Raw genomic sequence first — 16,334 nt, 5'->3', positions numbered from 1 at the left:
GACTGAAGAAGAAGAGAAGGAGAAGAAGCAGGGAAAAGAAGGATGGAAGATATATTGCACAATAATTAAATTATGCAAGCACAAAATAAACAGGCGGTTAAACCGACCATATGCATGTATACACAATTACTTGTAATAAACATATAAGCTTTATTAAAAATAACAGGCTTAAAGTAATTACAAGTGAAAGGTAGTGCAGATTTGCACTTACACAAAATCAAGATAAATAAGGAGACTCAAGAACAGGGTAGAGAGGGATCAGAGGTCTCTCGAGTGAGTTCTGGTTTTTGAGTTCTGCTCAGCTTAGAGTAAGGTTCTCCTTTTATAAAAATAAGGAGTTCCTGTTTACAACAGTAAAAGTAAAACAGTGTATCGACCTGTGAGTGAATAGTGGGTACTGTTTAGGCACGGGGCTCATGGTGTCATCATTGTGTCTTCCAGCTGTCTCTGTGGGCGGCTGTTTTCGGCATAAGATGACAAATTAGGATTTGGTCGACTCTGTGTCTACCAGCTGTCTCTAAGGGCGGCTGCTTTTGGTGCAGAGTGACAATTATGTCAAAGAGGACTATGGTCGGTCTTCTTTGAACTCAAGTAGTAGTCAATCATCTTCCAGCTTTGGAATGCCTTCTGAATCATGACCAAAAATATTACTGTATGAAGCCTCGGAGGATGCTTCCGAATTATCTTCAGAATTATCACTCGTAGACTTAGACAGTTGTTGTTCCAACAGTTTTATCAAGTCTTTTTTACCAAGTCTGTTGAGGATGTTATCTTTGGCAGACTTAGAAGATTTCTTTGAGGATGAGCTGGTGGCTTTTCCTCTTGATGAAGCAGTTGGAGATTTAGGGGCCTGACATATCAGGGGATATTCAGGAATAGATGAACCAGACTTAATTGTAGGGAATTCCTTCTTGTCTTGTAGATCAGGAGTGACTTGAGGGAAATCTTTAATCATCTAGTCAATTATTTTATCAGCAAATCCAAACTTATCCCACCATTTTGTGAAATAAGCTCGGTCCAATATATCAGCATTTTTCTCATAAGTCCATTTGAAGATCCACGGTATTTTGTAGTTCTTGCAAAAATGGAGCTCATAAGGAAATATCTGGGAATGCCGGTTCAGTTTTGTACCAGCAACTTGTTGATAAAATGTAAAAGCTCTAGCGAGCTGCTCAGGGAGATTCTGGGGAATTAATCCAAATTGGTCCCAACATTGGAGAAACCAGTAAGGAAATGTTCCTTTGAATCTTGTGTCGAAGTTAATGAACCATGAATGGCTCATATCTGGTACCTGGAAAAACATAAAACGTCTCCAGGCCGTTATATAATCAAAATAATTATAACTCAGTGCAGTATCTGGGAGTTTTTTAAGAGTCCATGGGTTTGTTGCCCATTCGGCCTCGGTTATGACTCGAAGAATATAAGCACTGTGGTAAATCAGTTTGGTGGAGTCATTCTTATCATAAATGGGTTTTATGGTAAGAGAGTTGGTGAGAATCAAGATACTGGAATAATACTGGAGATTTTTTTAGGAATCTTCAGGTATCCAGTGGAAATTAGGGGGAAAATAGGAATAGGCTATTTTGAACAGATCTGTTGAATTAGAACGGTTAGGTTCTATATGGAACAGATGAGTAATGAATGGCTTCTTCATATATTCAGATTTTCCTTTTGGGAGGAAAAACTGAGGAGTGATCAAAGTAAGGCCTTTTGATGCCATTGTTTTCGCATATGGGTCAAAAGGTGTAGAAACCGTAGACGCGAAGGTCGACGGTTGCACAATTTTACCAAAAGGCGTAAACCTATTGGCAATATCCAGTACTGTTGAGACGGCACTGGGCACAATGGATGATCCAGACTCATTCTTGATGAGTTTTATACTGGGTATTGGAGGTGGGGGATTCACTCTCTGTTTTTCTTTGCCTTTCTTCTTCTTGCTTTCGCTCATGGTTGGGTGTCTGCAAGAACTCTCTGGTAAGAAAATCAGGGATAGAATTATTAGTGCCTTTGATATATTCAATATCAAAATCAAAAACACTCAATATACCTTGCCATCGTGCAAAAATATTTTTTGATGCAATGTTTTGAACATCTTGTTCTAAAACAAATTTAGCACTCATGCAATCAATACGAAGTAAAAACTTCTTATTTAATAAATCAGATTGAAATTTAGAAATACATAGTACTATAGATAAAATTTCTTGTTTAATAGTACTATATTTTTCTTGTGCAGGGTTCCAGGTTCCAGAATGGAAACGAACGATTTGTTCGGAAGAGCCTGGTGAAACCGATTGTTTCAGATTGCCACCATAACCAATGTTTGAGGCATCTGTTTCAACGATTTTAAAAGAATCAGAAGTGGGGATACCAAGGCACGGAAGAGTCTTGACATGTGCTTTGATTTTCTTCACTATTTTTGTATGGATTTCTGTCCAAGGAGGAGGATGAGAAAGGAGTCGTTTAAACAAAGGACGACATTGTTTCCTCATATCCTTGTAGAAATCAGCAACATAGTTAAGAGATCCTAAGAATCTCTGTAACTGGTTTTTGTTAAGAATGACATCAGAGAATTTGTCGGCAAAATCAATGGTTCTTTGGATGGGCCTGATTTTCCCTTCAGAAATATCATAACCAAGGAATCTAATCTTGGTTTGGAATAATTTGATCTTTCGTGCAGAAACGACAAGACCATTGAGTCTAATGATATCTAGAAACGAATACAAGTGTTTCCAGTGTTCATCGATAGATTTTGAAAAAACAAGAACATCATCTATGTAGACGATGGTGAAAGCAGAGAACGAATTGAAAATATCATTCATGATATGGTGAAACTCACTTGGGGCATTTTTGAGATCGAATGGCATCACATTCCATTCGTAATAACCAAAGGGGGTAACAAAAGCAGTCTTATACCGGTCTGACTCGGCTATCTGGATTTGCCAAAATCCGGATTTGAGGTCAAATTTGGAAAAGACTACAGCATCACTTAACCTATGAATTAAGTCATTTTTGTTGGGAATAGGGTACCTAATCCACTGTAAGACTTTGTTCATGGGTTTGTAATTAATGACTAGACGAGGGGTACCTCTCTCTAGCTCAGCTTTTTTTCGGACATAAAAGGCTGGACAGGACCAAGGGGACTTGCTTTCCCTAATTATGCCATTTTTCTCTAAATCTGCAATTTCCTTTTTGCAGAACTCTAAAGTCTGACTATTCATCTGAATTGGTCTCGCTTTAGTGGAGATTGTGTTTTCATCAAAATTTTTGATATAGGGAAGAGAAACGATGTGTTTCTTCCTATGCCAAAAAGCATTTGGTAAATCAGAACAAACATAAAAAACAAGACGTTTGTTAAAATCATCAATTTTTGAAATCAAAATTGGTGAAGATAATTGATCAGAAATCTTTTTGTATCTTATTTCCCGTTGGAGGAAATTAAGATGCTTTTGCTTTGCAGAAAGCAAAGATTTCAGACCTTTATCTTGATTAATCTCTTGACGAGATGCAAAATTGAATTTGACCTTTTGACCGAAATGATTGGTAGTAATACCATCTTTTTCAGTCAAAAAAGGATATAAAGCAGAAATAAAAGGAATGCCTAAAATTACCTTGTCAGACATGTTTTTGACTAAAACAGATGGGATTTTAAAACAAACATTGTTTTGGCAAATATGAGCATTGTTGAGCTCAAAAGTAATTTTCATCTGAGAGCCATTAGCAGAAAACAATCTCTCAGAGGATTTTTCAAAATATTTGCTAGGAATGAGTCCTTCCTGAATGCAATTCAGGTCTGATCCGGAATCAATCATGGCAACAACGGAGAATTGAAAATCATGGGCGACTACAATAGTAACCCTTGAAAACCATTTTGGAGGAATAGTATGATGGATCAAACAAATCTGGTTGTCAGTAGCTAACTCATGTTGGCTTGAACCAGAATCATTTGTTTGCTCATTATCAGAAGGAATATCCTGATCAAGTTGTTTATCAATTTTAAACACCAAAAATTCTTGTTTTAAAATCTCATTTTCAGACTTAAGGTTGTTAACCTTAGATCTGAGTTCAACGATTTCTTTTTTAACAAGATTTATTTCGTGTTGTAAGTCATTTGTAGAAATTTCCTTGGGTTTTTTCTTTTGAAATCTCTCCAATGTTTCTTGAAAACTAATCATTTGCTTAGAGGGTTCTGGTTCTTGACAAACCATAACCTTTTTTAACTTAAGAAGATATTCTTCTTTAAGCTCAGGATTTGTTATTTGAGAAATCAAGGTTAACAATAGGTTTTCTTGTTCTTCAGATTTGGTCAAGGCATGGATTGTCTTTCTTATATTCTGAGTACAAGTACCATTACAATTGCAACCTAGCTTAGGACCAGTAGAATCTGGAAATTCAGTTTCTGAATGATATTCTGAATCACTAGAACTGAATTCAAGGATATCAGATGATGAAGACGAAGCTATTTCTAGGAGTTGAAATAGTTCTTCTTTATCATTGTTATCAATATTCAACTGATTAAGCTTTTTTTTAAATTTTTTATCTTTTTTGGCTTTCTGGGGGCATTTATTAGCAAAATGTCCAGATTTGCCACAGATATAACATTTTCCTTGAGAAGAATCTTTTGATTTCTTAGAAAATGGCTTAGAAAATGATTTTTTATAAGTTTTCTTATAGAATTCATCATGGGGTTTTCTCCTGATACCACCATGAGGTTTAGAAAACTTGTTTCTCCTTTTAGAGGGAGCTATAGCAGGAAGTCCAAATTGTTCACAAAATGTTCCCATTTCGTATTTGGCTTTCTCACTATTTCTCATCTGCTCTCGGAGCATTCTTTGATCATTACACATACTAATACCAAGTTTCTTGATTACTGCACAGATATCACCATAGGTGTATGTGTCGTAATTAAGAGACCCAGCAATAGTAAGTTCATCCTTCACTTTGTATGCAAACAAACGAGGTAAACCATCAATAAATTTCTCCTTCCAGTAAGGCTTCTGGCTATCATCCCGAAGCATTACTTTTGAAATAAAAACATCTTGGTACCATCTATAATCAGACATCTGATGACATCTAAGGTTATTTAACTGGTCACTGATGCGACTAGTTATATCAGATGGTGTGCCAATAAAATGTTTTAAAATTGTATAAATCAAAGTATTAACTCCATCAGATTGGGCAGATCCAATGGTTTCATCAAAAATAGGTAACCCTTCATTATTACACTTGACAGCGTTCTGAATGGTTTCCTTAGCATCTCTGGTAAGATGTCTATCCCACCAGTTTCTTAAAATACCGGAAAAACCTTGTGTTAAAATCTTAACAATATCAGGTTGTCTGATATTATTGTTCACATAAGTATTTGCTACAAGGGACATTTTATTCATGGTATTCATGATCTCTTGTTCAGAGAAACCATCAATATTCCATTCGTAAACCTTGTCAGTGGAGTAAGAAGACTGGTTTTGAAAAACTTTTTCTTCGAACTGTAAATCAGGAGGAGTAGGCCTGGAATACCAGTTCTTCGTCAGACTCATTGGTTGAGGTCCTTTTGAAGAAAATCTGGCGATTTCAGGTTTTAAAATAATATCTTGAAAATTCTTTTCAAGTAGATCAAGATCCTTTTCTTCAGAAGAGTGATCGTTAGAAGACTCATCTGTAGTTTCAATTAGAACTTCTTCTTCTATTTCTTTGTTAGACAAAGCACTAGTAGAAGGCTGTTCTTTTTTCAGATCATTAAGCAATTGATCAATCTTATCTAAAGTCTTTGCCTAAGGATTTTTAAAATCAATTTTGGCTCGACTTTCAGGTAAGATAATCAAAGGTTTTTCAATTATTTTCTTTGGTTGATCTGTATTCAAAACCAAAAGAATAGGATCAGGTCTTTCAACCTTTTCTTCAATCCGATCTAACTGTTGTCCGATCATATGAAGAGCAAGATTCACAAAATTATTTTGAAAAATTTGAATTTAAATTTGAATTTAAATTTATATATTTTATTTCTCATCACATTTGAAATTTGAACCCTCTTTGAGTTCTTCCACTTGACAGTTCCCGTGGGTTTTGTGCGTGGAACCGCGAAGTGAGGGCCGTGATCCATTGTAGTCTGTAGTAAATAAGCTAGTCATAAGTTTCTCACGAGCGACCGACAACATCATATTTTTCGGGAAAAAAAAAAAAAAAAAAGAGAAAACCTTCACGAGTTCCAGAAACTCCTCCGACTCCGCAAACAAGAAGCCACCACCTTACCCCTGCGGCCTCGTAAATTCCCCTTCCTCTCTCTCTTTCTCGCCCCACATGGTTGTTTAAAGCTTTATAAACAGTCACCGAAGCCTGTGAACCCGGCGACTCGACCATGACCTCCATTACATCCGTCGAATTGAACTACCTCGTGTTTCGTTATCTTCAAGAATCTGGTAACTTTATACTCCACAGCTTTTCAGAGTTCTACCTTCTTTTGGTTTTTTGTGTTCTTTTTTCCTTGATAAGTGATCAAAATATTAATATTTGTACGTCTTATGCCTGCTGATGTAGACGGTCCTCCCAATGTCCTTTGGGAGCTCCTACATCGATGGGCAGTCTCATTTTCCATTGCCTTGTTGAGCAGCGTTGTTTCTATTACCATTTGTGACTTTAATTTTTGGAGATTAATTTCCTAGGGTTTGTGCACGAAGCTGTTTTTATTCACGAATAGCATTTGGAATTTTTGTTCTACGTTTTTGTTATTTGCTGATGGAACCTCTTTAGGGCTTATTAGGGAATAGAAAAATCCGAGTTTCGGAATAATTTTTCACGTTGCTTAAAAATCGTACACCTAGGGTTTGCAGACTCTATTCAGAGAAATTACTTCGTAATCCTTATATATCCAATTGTCCACCAAGGATTATTAGGGCAGTCAGATGAGACGTTATGGTGGGAGAAAATTCAAACCTTAAATAATTCTTTTTTCCTATGTTCTTGTGATCCTTCTTTTCAGTCAAAACAACAGAAAATGATGCAAATATCAACTTCTCCTTGTCCAAATCTTGCAGGATTCACACATTCAGCATTTGCTTTAGGATATGAGGCAAGTATCAACAAGTGCCCTATTGATGGAAATTTGGTTCCCCCTGGTGCTCTTATTACATTTGTACAAAAAGGACTTCAGTACTTGGAGATGGAAGCAAACTTGAGTAATGTTAGCATGCTTAGTTCTTTTGCCTTTTCTCTATCTTCCAACATTTGTTTGATAAGTAAAAACTTATTAATACAGTAGGCATAGTCGATCTTCCAACATGACCCTATCTGTATTTTCCACTGCTGCTTATCTCAGAACTCAGATTGATAGATGTTCATTTTAATCTTGTCAGAATGACACGGACATGGATGAAGATTTTTCGTTCTTACAACCTTTGGATCTTATCACTAAGGATGTCTATGAATTGCGGCAAATCATAAAAGAAAAAAGGAAAAGTCTACAGAAGGAAAAAGATAAAGATAAAGATAAGGATAAAGATCTTGGTAGGGAACATGAAGGAGAACGTGGAAGAATAAGAGATAAAGAAAGACATGAAAGGGAGAAAGAACTCGAAAAGGATAAAGAGAGGTCAGACAAGGACAAGGATAGAGAAAAACAGCATGAGGAACAAACTAATAGGGAAATGGTCACGGATCAAGAAGATAAAGTTGAAGTAAAACTTGAAGATAATAAAGTATTAGGAGGTAAGTATACTTTTTCATTGTATTTGTTCCATTGTTTTTTTTGGTCATCTCTTTATTTTAGCTTTTATATCATCCATGAAGTATGAAATTCTTTGGATGTGTTCACAAGGATCAGAACCAATGGATATTTCGACAACCTCGACTTCTCAGGCATGTGAAATTCATAGTTCTGATGTGACAATTTTGGAAGGTCATACTTCAGAGGTTTGAGCATGTCTCCATTATTTTTGCATCGTGTTGCTTTCATCTCCCAATTATTTTTCCTGCCTGTGATGACGTGCATGCTTTCCTTTCTTCCTCCAGGTTTGTGCTTGTGCATGGAGTCCAACAGGTTCTCTTCTTGCATCAGGGTTAGTATGTTTTGAATTGCAATTTTTTTTTTTTTTTTGGCAATGGTTTACTGTGTATCTTGGTCTTATGGTTGAAACCTCTCTTGTATTTTCTTTTGGCTGCATCTGTCATGTCAACTTGTTTTATAGGTTTCATATTGCATGAGCCCCATGTCACAGGTTCGATTCCTCCCTGGGATCAAATTGCGATTTAAGTGGGAGGCCATGGCAGTGGGTTGCTGTGCTAGTCTCCCCGAGTGTTTAGGTTCAATGGGTGAGTCGTAAGGGCTCTTCCGTGGGGTGGTTCCCTGGTCTTCAAAAAGAAAAAAATATTGCTTCTTTGTCATTGCTTCATTACATATTCTGCGTGTTAGTTATTTTGCACAATTTTCCATTTGTTTCAAACAATTCAACATTGATTATGAACTTACTAGAGAAGCAAAAGCATTTCAAAGGGAAGCTGATTATTTACAGTAAATTTATTTACGTTTAGTGCTTTCTAAGAATTTCTTGACTGATAATTTCAGTTTCTCGAGAAATTTATATTACTTCAGAATTATTTTTGATAAATAATGTGTTCTATTTATAATCAATGAAAGTGAACGAGGCATAATTGAAATACATGGGAGGTATCTAATGAATACGCTTGGTGTGAAAAAGAGGGAACAATGAAATTCTGAAAGTAAAGCTAGAGGTACATTGGTTAGCAGATACCCAATGGTAGAGTGCATTACCAAAGAAAGCATTGAGGTCTATAGTGCTCTTTGCGATTTCTTTGAAAATTTAGTCATTTATTTTCCTCCATATACACAACACCAAGCGAGTCAGGATTGCCTTTGCAAGGCCTAATTATGTTGTGTCTCAAACTGTGCCCTCCAGAAATGCTAGATACAGTCATACAATCCTAGGGTGTGCAAGCCCCGTGCACTCCCTTAGAAAAAAATTGGGATCCACCATTAAAAAAAAAGATTTTTTCATGTGGGTCTCATATATACCCACTTTTTTCAAAGAGAGTGCTCGGATATACCCACTTTTTTCTAAGGGAGTGCACGGGGTTTGCACACTCTAGGACTGTCAATATCATTTCTCATTTAACTAATGAATCAATGATAAAATTGATTAGTATAAAATGCAGGTGAAGGCATTATCACATATAGTGATATGTTAATGTTTGCTATTAAGACATCATGCCTATGTCACTCTTTCTTCTAGAAGTTTGGGGGATGCTTGGGAAATGAGATGAAATAAGAATTTTGTGAATAATAGTGAGATAGTTTGAGTTAAGTATTTATTGGGTTTTGGGAAAGGAGAGAAAAAATTGAATAAAAAATATTATAAAGTTAAAATATTGTTAAAATATAATTTTTTTTAATAATATTTTTGTTTTGAGATTTGAAAAAGTTGAATTTTTTTGGAATTTTGGGAAAGTTTTAATGATTAGTTTGAAAGTGTTTGTGTTTGAATGATGTTTGGGAAGGAGATAGGATGAGATGGAAATTGTTTCCAAACATCCCCATAGATAATTTTCTGTTGTGGTACCATAAAATTGGGTAAGGTTGTGAAATTTAACAATTGTTTTCATCACACGTCTTTTACAACTCTAGATCTGGAGATTCAACAGCTCGTATATGGACAATTGCCGATAGTAGCTCGAGACATGGCTCTAATGGTCCTCCGAATGTGCTGGTTCTGAAACATGTTAAAGGTAGAACAAATGAGAAGAGTAAAGATGTCACTACGCTTGATTGGAATGTGAGTTTTATTACCCAATCCTGTCCTTAAATTCATTACACTGCTTTTATTTCCCTAAATCTGAATGCTGTAGTTTGCTTGTGCCATCATTAGTTGTCATGCCGTGTACCTGGAAAACTGGTTGTTTGGAATTGTTTTCATTTATTCTTCAGTTGAATACTTGGTGCGTGATGTAGGTTTACTTCTTGTTTTGAATTGGTTTTAATGCTAGATGAGAGCCTAACAGTGACTATTCTTAGTTTGGCCTGACTTTATTTTAAATGTTAAATGGATGCTGTTTTGGTGATAAAAGCTTCTAATACTAAACACAATTTGCAGCAATGGCCTTCTGTTACTCTTTAACATTAGGTGGCTACCTACAAGTCGCAGCAGTGTAGATAATGGTTCCTACTTGGCTCATATGGTGTGTGGTGTATTTAGAGGAAGTGAATGATAAAATTTTGATAATCGTGAACAGATGTTGGAGGAACTCGAAACTTTCTTTCTCGATACTCGTATAATTTGGACAGCTTCTATAGACTTCAATGGGCTTAACTTTCATGAATCTCTTGTAGCTTTTTCTCCTTCTGAATAGGCATCTCTCTTGTATACTTACTGTTTACTCGGGTGCGCCTTTTGCACTTTTAATGGAATTTACTTATAAAAAGAATCTTATGTTTTATCAACTCTTTGTACATAGAAAGCATCTACTGAAGAAACTACAAAAGAAATCTCATGGTTGATTGGTTTTTTTTTTTTTTTTTCCTTTCTTCTGGGATCGGCACTGTCCCTGCCTCACTGATGTAGATGCAATTATCCATTTGTCAATATGCCAAATGTTCAGTTTCATTATCCTAATGAGGGGGACAAGGATCCTGTTTCTAAACCCAAAAAGATGGAGGGGGTGGTGTCTTTCTCCTGTTTAATATTTTGCAACACGTTAGATAGTCCACATTAATGTGGAGTGGGAATGGTATTCTCCTTTGCATCAAGAGGATGTATGTTTGTATTTAAGTTTTTATTTTCTTGAAAAAAAAAAAAAAGAAATCTCATGGTTGATTGGTTTTTTTTTTTTTTCTTTCTTCTGGGTCGGCACTGTCCCTGCCTCATTGATGTAGATGCAATTATCCATTTGTCAATTGCCAAATTTTGAGTTTCATTATCCTAATGAGGGGGGAAAGGATCCTGTTTCTAAACCCAAAAAGATGGAGGGGGTGGTGTCTTTCTCCTATTTAATATTTTGCAACACCTTAGATAGTCCACATTAATGTGGAGTGGGAATGGTATTCTCTGCATCAAGAGGATGTATGTTTGTATTAAGTTTTTTTTTTTTTCACTTATAAAAAAATGTTTTCTTTTTTTAAAGTGTAAATTTTATTGATATTGATAATCATAAGTGGTATCAATTTACCTATAAAAGAAAGTGGTATTGATGCACACAAGGAGTATTCAAGATATGCACCTAATCAGAAAATGAGAACAATATAACTGAATATCTTGAAAAAAATTTTGATCGATAAATAAGATTTTTTAGATTGTAGGAATAGGCAAAAGCCCAAGTACATGGGTCATATACAAGAGCAATGCCTTGGAGTGATGTTCTAGTGATACAAGAAACTGAATATCTTGAAATTTCTTTTTTTTGATAAGTTGAATATCTTGAAAATTAGAAAATGGTTATTTGTATTGGGTTCTAAAGAAGAGATCCTTGACTCTAGCAACCGTCTTCTCACAATTCTCAAAGTTCCAATCGCTCCTTTATCTGCACCAGCACCGCATTAAGCACAACAAAATCAGCTTCCATAAAATATTCCTTTTAGTGCTAGCAAACTTTTCTGTACAACATGCTAGGAGATCCGCCTCTCTACATGGCATAACCCAACCAAGCCCATACAAGATTTTTTTTAAAGACCACTAGCTCCCTCACAGGGAAGTAAGAGGTGATCAATCATCTCTCCACTCCTCTTGCATACACAATTCCTCTACAACCACAAAATGTCTCTTTCTAAGATTATCGTAAGGATCTTCTCAAGAGTGCCTGTCCAAACAAAGAAAGACACTCTGACCAGAGTCTTATTCCTCCTAATTTGTTTCCGGGAAGAGAAGATAACATTTGATAGAACAGTCTGGCTTCATACTCCTATCAAACCTGGCTTCATACTCCCCTTGCCTATTCTCAAACACATTTTTTTTTTTTTATGAATAAGAAACAAACAAACACATAGAATTAAAGTACAGCAATAGAACAAGCAGCAGGTTTTCACTGTTAATCTGTAGCTGTAGTGTTTTGCTACTTCGTGTAAAGCAAGAAAGGTACTTTTCTAGATGCTATATTGATGGTAATGAAGCTTCCTTCCTACAATTTTTTTTTTGTCATTTTCCATGAAAAAAATTGTGATGGTTTTTCTTTCCCCTATTCAGGGAGAGGGGACGCTACTTGCAACTGGTTCGTATGATGGGCAAGCGAGAATTTGGACTACAAGTGGTAAGCTGTCTTAGAGTGGTTTTTGTTTTTGTTTTTTTTTTTTTGTAAAATAAATATCTGCATTTTCCAGCAATTAGGGTGGAGCAGATATGACACAATGAACCAGAAATGAAGTTATATAGTATCATCTTCTCATTTTATGTGATGTTTTTGCTTGTTTGTGTGTACAATCATTGAAGGTGTGTGTATATCCCTTTACAGTTATGTGGACGTGTCACCTGAGAGGTAAAGCTCTTTATACTTTTTTATGCACCTTGTCATGTGATGATGCTGTGGATAAGCAAACAGTTTAAATAGTTTTTACCCAAGATTTCATTTGGCTAGTCTGCCTTAGTCTTGTTTGCCAGCTTCTGTTGGCAATGTTGTTGGCACACAGTTGTATGTGCATGACACATGCTGGTATTGATGTTTCCAAACTGTTGGAAATGCGTCATGTATATTTAGCCTGCTATCTATTTTTAAACGTGCTTTGGTCACCAACCTTTTGTTAAATGATCAGTAACTTAAAATGATGCCTGAGGATGTCTGAGGAGTTATAATGCACACATTACAAAAGTATATCGATCTGTGTAAAGTTCGCTTCTTACCCTGCTTCAGGCTTTAGGGAAATTGAATCCTGAGGTATTTCTATGATCCAAATTTAATCTTGAGGCACTTCTATGATCCATGTGGTTTGAGAATTTGTCTTTGTGATCAATTGGAACTTTAGTTCATCTTATAGTCTTGAGGGATATTCTTGTGAATTCATGGAGTTTTATTCACTTTAAAAGGATGCATTTTAGTTTCTCTTTTGTGGTACATCATGTGCATGTGTAGTCTGTTTCAAAGGTCTTTTTTATCATTTGAAGGAAACTATGCATACATACATATTTACTACCTACATACATAACATGGGACTCCACATACATGGGCTAAGCAAAATATCTTATAGAAGTTTATTTCTTCGTTAGTTTGATGTCTTCCATGTGGTGCTTTGTTTTATTTACATGGAAGTTAGAATCAGGATTTTATGCTTATCTTCATTGCTTGTGCAAATTTCCTCAGTTTACTGATAATTTTCTTTATCTTTGTCCAGGTGAATTAAAGAGTACTCTAAGTAAACACAAAGGACCCATATTCTCTCTAAAGTGGAACAAGAAGGGTGACTATCTTCTTACTGGTAGCTGTGATAAAACTGCAATTGTTTGGGATGTAAAGGCAGAGGAATGCAAACAACAATTTGACTTTCATACAGGTGCTCCATTTGATTTAGTGATAATCGATCCCCCCCCCCCCCCCCCAAAAAAAAAAAAAAATCCTAACCGTCAGTCCCTAACCGATAAAAAAAAACAAAAATTAGTGATAAAAAAATTGTCCATCTTGTGATTAGGATAAATCTTCTAAATTTGTATTTTTTAGGTCCTACCCTTGATGTTGACTGGCGCAACAATGTCTCATTTGCAACAAGCTCTACAGATAATATGATATATGTTTGCAAGATTGGAGAAGTCCTCCCTATCAAAAATTTTGCTGGGCATCAGGTTTTTCCTTGAATCTGCTTGTAACTGTCATTTTTCTGATACAGAATTGAACAGCTGAGGTTTTGGTATTATCTTACCAATATTATTCCCTACACACACACTTGTCCTTTAAGTGGGGTTTGCACATTGGGGCTTTAAGGTATGTTAGATTCAAGCTTAGACCTGACCTTTTAGACCATGTCTAATTTGCTCTCCTGATCTTATTATTATCATTGTTATTTGGGAGGTGGGGGAAGAGGGTGGCTTGGGAAGCCTAGATTTTTAGAACAAGGTCTGGACTGCTGCTCTAATTATATTTTTCTGCATGCCTAACTTTGGAATTAATGTGGTTTTGTTCTAGGAATTACCAACACCACCTTGAGCAATGTTTCTGTTTGCTCTAGAGTTATAATCTGACCCTCAGATTATTCAAGTAGCAAACAAGGGACAACCCATTGAGTGCACATGATGGTCATTAGTTGCTACAATTTGTTCATCATAGCTACATCTGCAGACTTTGATTCGTGAATGTTCGGAAAGCATAGATCAAACTATGTGCTTTGACTTGTGAAATGATATCATTCTTCAATTCTTTGTGGCTACTTAACCTGTTGTGCAATTTCAGGGTGAAGTTAACTGTGTCAAATGGGACCCAACAGGTTCATTGCTGGCCTCTTGCTCTGATGATATCACAGCAAAGGTTTTTATGCTACCCCTTTCTCAATTAAATTGATTTGCCTCTTATGTCCTGACGTAGATGCTTGCACTTAGCATTTTTAGGAGGCTGTGTGACGAGTGTGGGTGTGCATATGCATGCACATGTATGCTTATATATGTTTGCATATGCCATCTTCTGGTTCATCCAATCTGTTCTGTACATTTTCACCTTTTTTCTTGTTGGTTCATCTTGCTTCTGGGCACTGAGACATATTGTTGTATTGGGTTCTCTGTTTTCAGCTAATATATAATTATGGTGCAGGTATGGAGTATGAAGCAGGACAAGTTTGTTCATGATTTAAGGGAGCACTCTAAGGTACTCTCTAGTTTTTGAGTTTTCCTCAATGTCAATGTACCTGTGGACATCCCAGTTTACATGCTTGTGCTCTAATAGATTATTCATAGAAACATTGAATAATGCTTTTGCAGGAGATATATACCATCAGATGGAGTCCCACTGGAGCTGGTACGATCAATCCCAACCAGCAGTTAGTGTTGGCAAGGTATGCATGCTGCCTCTTTAACAATTTTAGTTTTATGCGTTACTTATAAAAAAAAAAAAAAAACAAATTTAGTTTTATGCGTTCGTGTTGGTGGTCTAGATTTTCAATTTGGTACTTCCAGCTTTTCTGTTTAGTTGATTATCTGATTTTATTGGTTGTCAAAAAGTAAATTACTCTGCACTTGTTCTAGTAAAATGTTTTCGTTAATTAAACTCAGTTGATTATGAACTGCAGACGAAATCAAATCCAATAAGTATAGGAATGACATGAAAAAAAAAATCAGTTCTATCATTCTTGACTCATCTTGTATCGTTAAAGAAGTTGATATTTGTCATGTTAACTGAAGTTTTTTCATATTTGTTTAATGTGCATGATATTACATGCAGACCTGCAACAGACACAGAATTTGTATTTTTTTAAGGTAATCAAGAAGTCTTATTCATAAAAGTAGGCAAAGCCCAAGTACCCAGACACAGAAATATGAAAACCGAAGAGACTCTAGTATTCATTCATGTTTTTACTTATTTATTTTAGTTGTGTAATCACTCCCTTATACTTTGCTTCGCCTTTTTCAATAAAATTCATATTCACCGATAAAAAAAAAGTTGTTTAATAATCTAATATATTCTGTTGATTATGTTTCTATACAGTGCATCATTTGACTCAACAGTGAAGCTATGGGATGTGGAACTTGGGAAACTTCTCCACAGCTTGAATGGACACAGGTACCCAGTCTCCTCTCCTCTGTCGTTGATATTTTTTAGAAGGTAATGATAACTGCTTAGATACTTTTGAATTTACTAATGCTTTAAATTGGAAATCCAGAGATCCTGTATATTCCGTTGCATTTAGCCCAAATGGTGAGTATTTGGCCAGTGGATCCCTTGATAGATCCATGCACATCTGGTCATTGAAGGAAGGCAAGATTGTTAAAACGTACACTGGGAATGGGGGCGTATTTGAAGTTTGCTGGAACAAGGAAGGTGACAAGATTGCTGCATGTTTCGCCAATAACATAGTTTGTGTTTTGGATTTCAGAATGTAAGGTCCTACAATATTAACTTGTTCGCTTCTGCCTCCTGGTTTGCAAAAGCCCTTATTCATGACTGATAACTTACAATTTAGTTGGTCTTTGACGGTAGAGATGACACCTAGATGGGCATGTGAAATGCATTATGGTTGGGTAGGTATGCGTTAACCATAGATCAGGCATTACTAATGTGATGAGCTTTGTGTTTATTCAATTGTCAACAAGGCTTATGCTTTTTAGGAGTGAATTCTGTATATAATTATTTGGATATGATTTGTAGTTTACAATTTATTCCCAATAATTGTTGTTTGGAATGAAGTTTGTTAGTTCGTTTTGCTTTGT

At 35.9% G+C, this 16,334-nt stretch overlaps 1 protein-coding gene across 3 annotated transcripts; it reads left to right on the top strand.

Moving 5' to 3' along the window:
* Positions 1–6,127: 6,127 nt before the first annotated feature.
* Positions 6,128–16,310, top strand: LOC121254852 (WD40 repeat-containing protein HOS15-like). Of its 3 annotated transcripts, none has more exons than XM_041155044.1 (14): positions 6,128–6,413; positions 7,029–7,063; positions 7,347–7,698; positions 7,808–7,902; positions 8,002–8,048; positions 9,632–9,779; positions 12,180–12,243; positions 13,319–13,477; positions 13,642–13,763; positions 14,368–14,442; positions 14,722–14,775; positions 14,889–14,962; positions 15,613–15,687; positions 15,788–16,310. In XM_041155044.1, the coding sequence occupies exons 1-14, from the start codon at positions 6,353–6,355 to the stop codon at positions 16,005–16,007; spliced, it is 1,581 nt and encodes a 526-aa protein (XP_041010978.1). In that variant the 5' UTR covers positions 6,128–6,352; the 3' UTR covers positions 16,008–16,310. The 3 variants fall into 3 exon arrangements, with proteins under 3 accessions (XP_041010978.1, XP_041010969.1, XP_041010986.1); XM_041155035.1 differs by having other exon boundaries at positions 6,129–6,413; positions 7,029–7,174; XM_041155052.1 differs by lacking the exon at positions 6,128–6,413 and having other exon boundaries at positions 7,029–7,169.
* The last annotated feature ends 24 nt before the right edge of the window (positions 16,311–16,334 follow it).

The sequence above is a fragment of the Juglans microcarpa x Juglans regia genome, chromosome 1D (assembly GCF_004785595.1).
Source record: "Juglans microcarpa x Juglans regia isolate MS1-56 chromosome 1D, Jm3101_v1.0, whole genome shotgun sequence".
Lineage (NCBI taxonomy): Eukaryota > Viridiplantae > Streptophyta > Magnoliopsida > Fagales > Juglandaceae > Juglans > Juglans microcarpa x Juglans regia.
The sequence above is the reverse complement of the archived record's forward strand: the minus strand, read 5'-3'. Positions and strand labels throughout refer to the sequence as shown.

Excerpts from the sequence above, each read along its gene's own strand:
- LOC121254852 (XM_041155035.1), top strand. The coding sequence starts at position 6,353 with ATGACCTCCATTACATCCGTCGAATTGAACTACCTCGTGTTTCGTTAT. Across the intron at positions 9,780-12,179 it reads TCACTACGCTTGATTGGAAT|GGAGAGGGGACGCTACTTGC; the intron begins GTGAGTTTTATT and ends TCCCCTATTCAG. Across the intron at positions 14,776-14,888 it reads ATTTAAGGGAGCACTCTAAG|GAGATATATACCATCAGATG; the intron begins GTACTCTCTAGT and ends ATGCTTTTGCAG.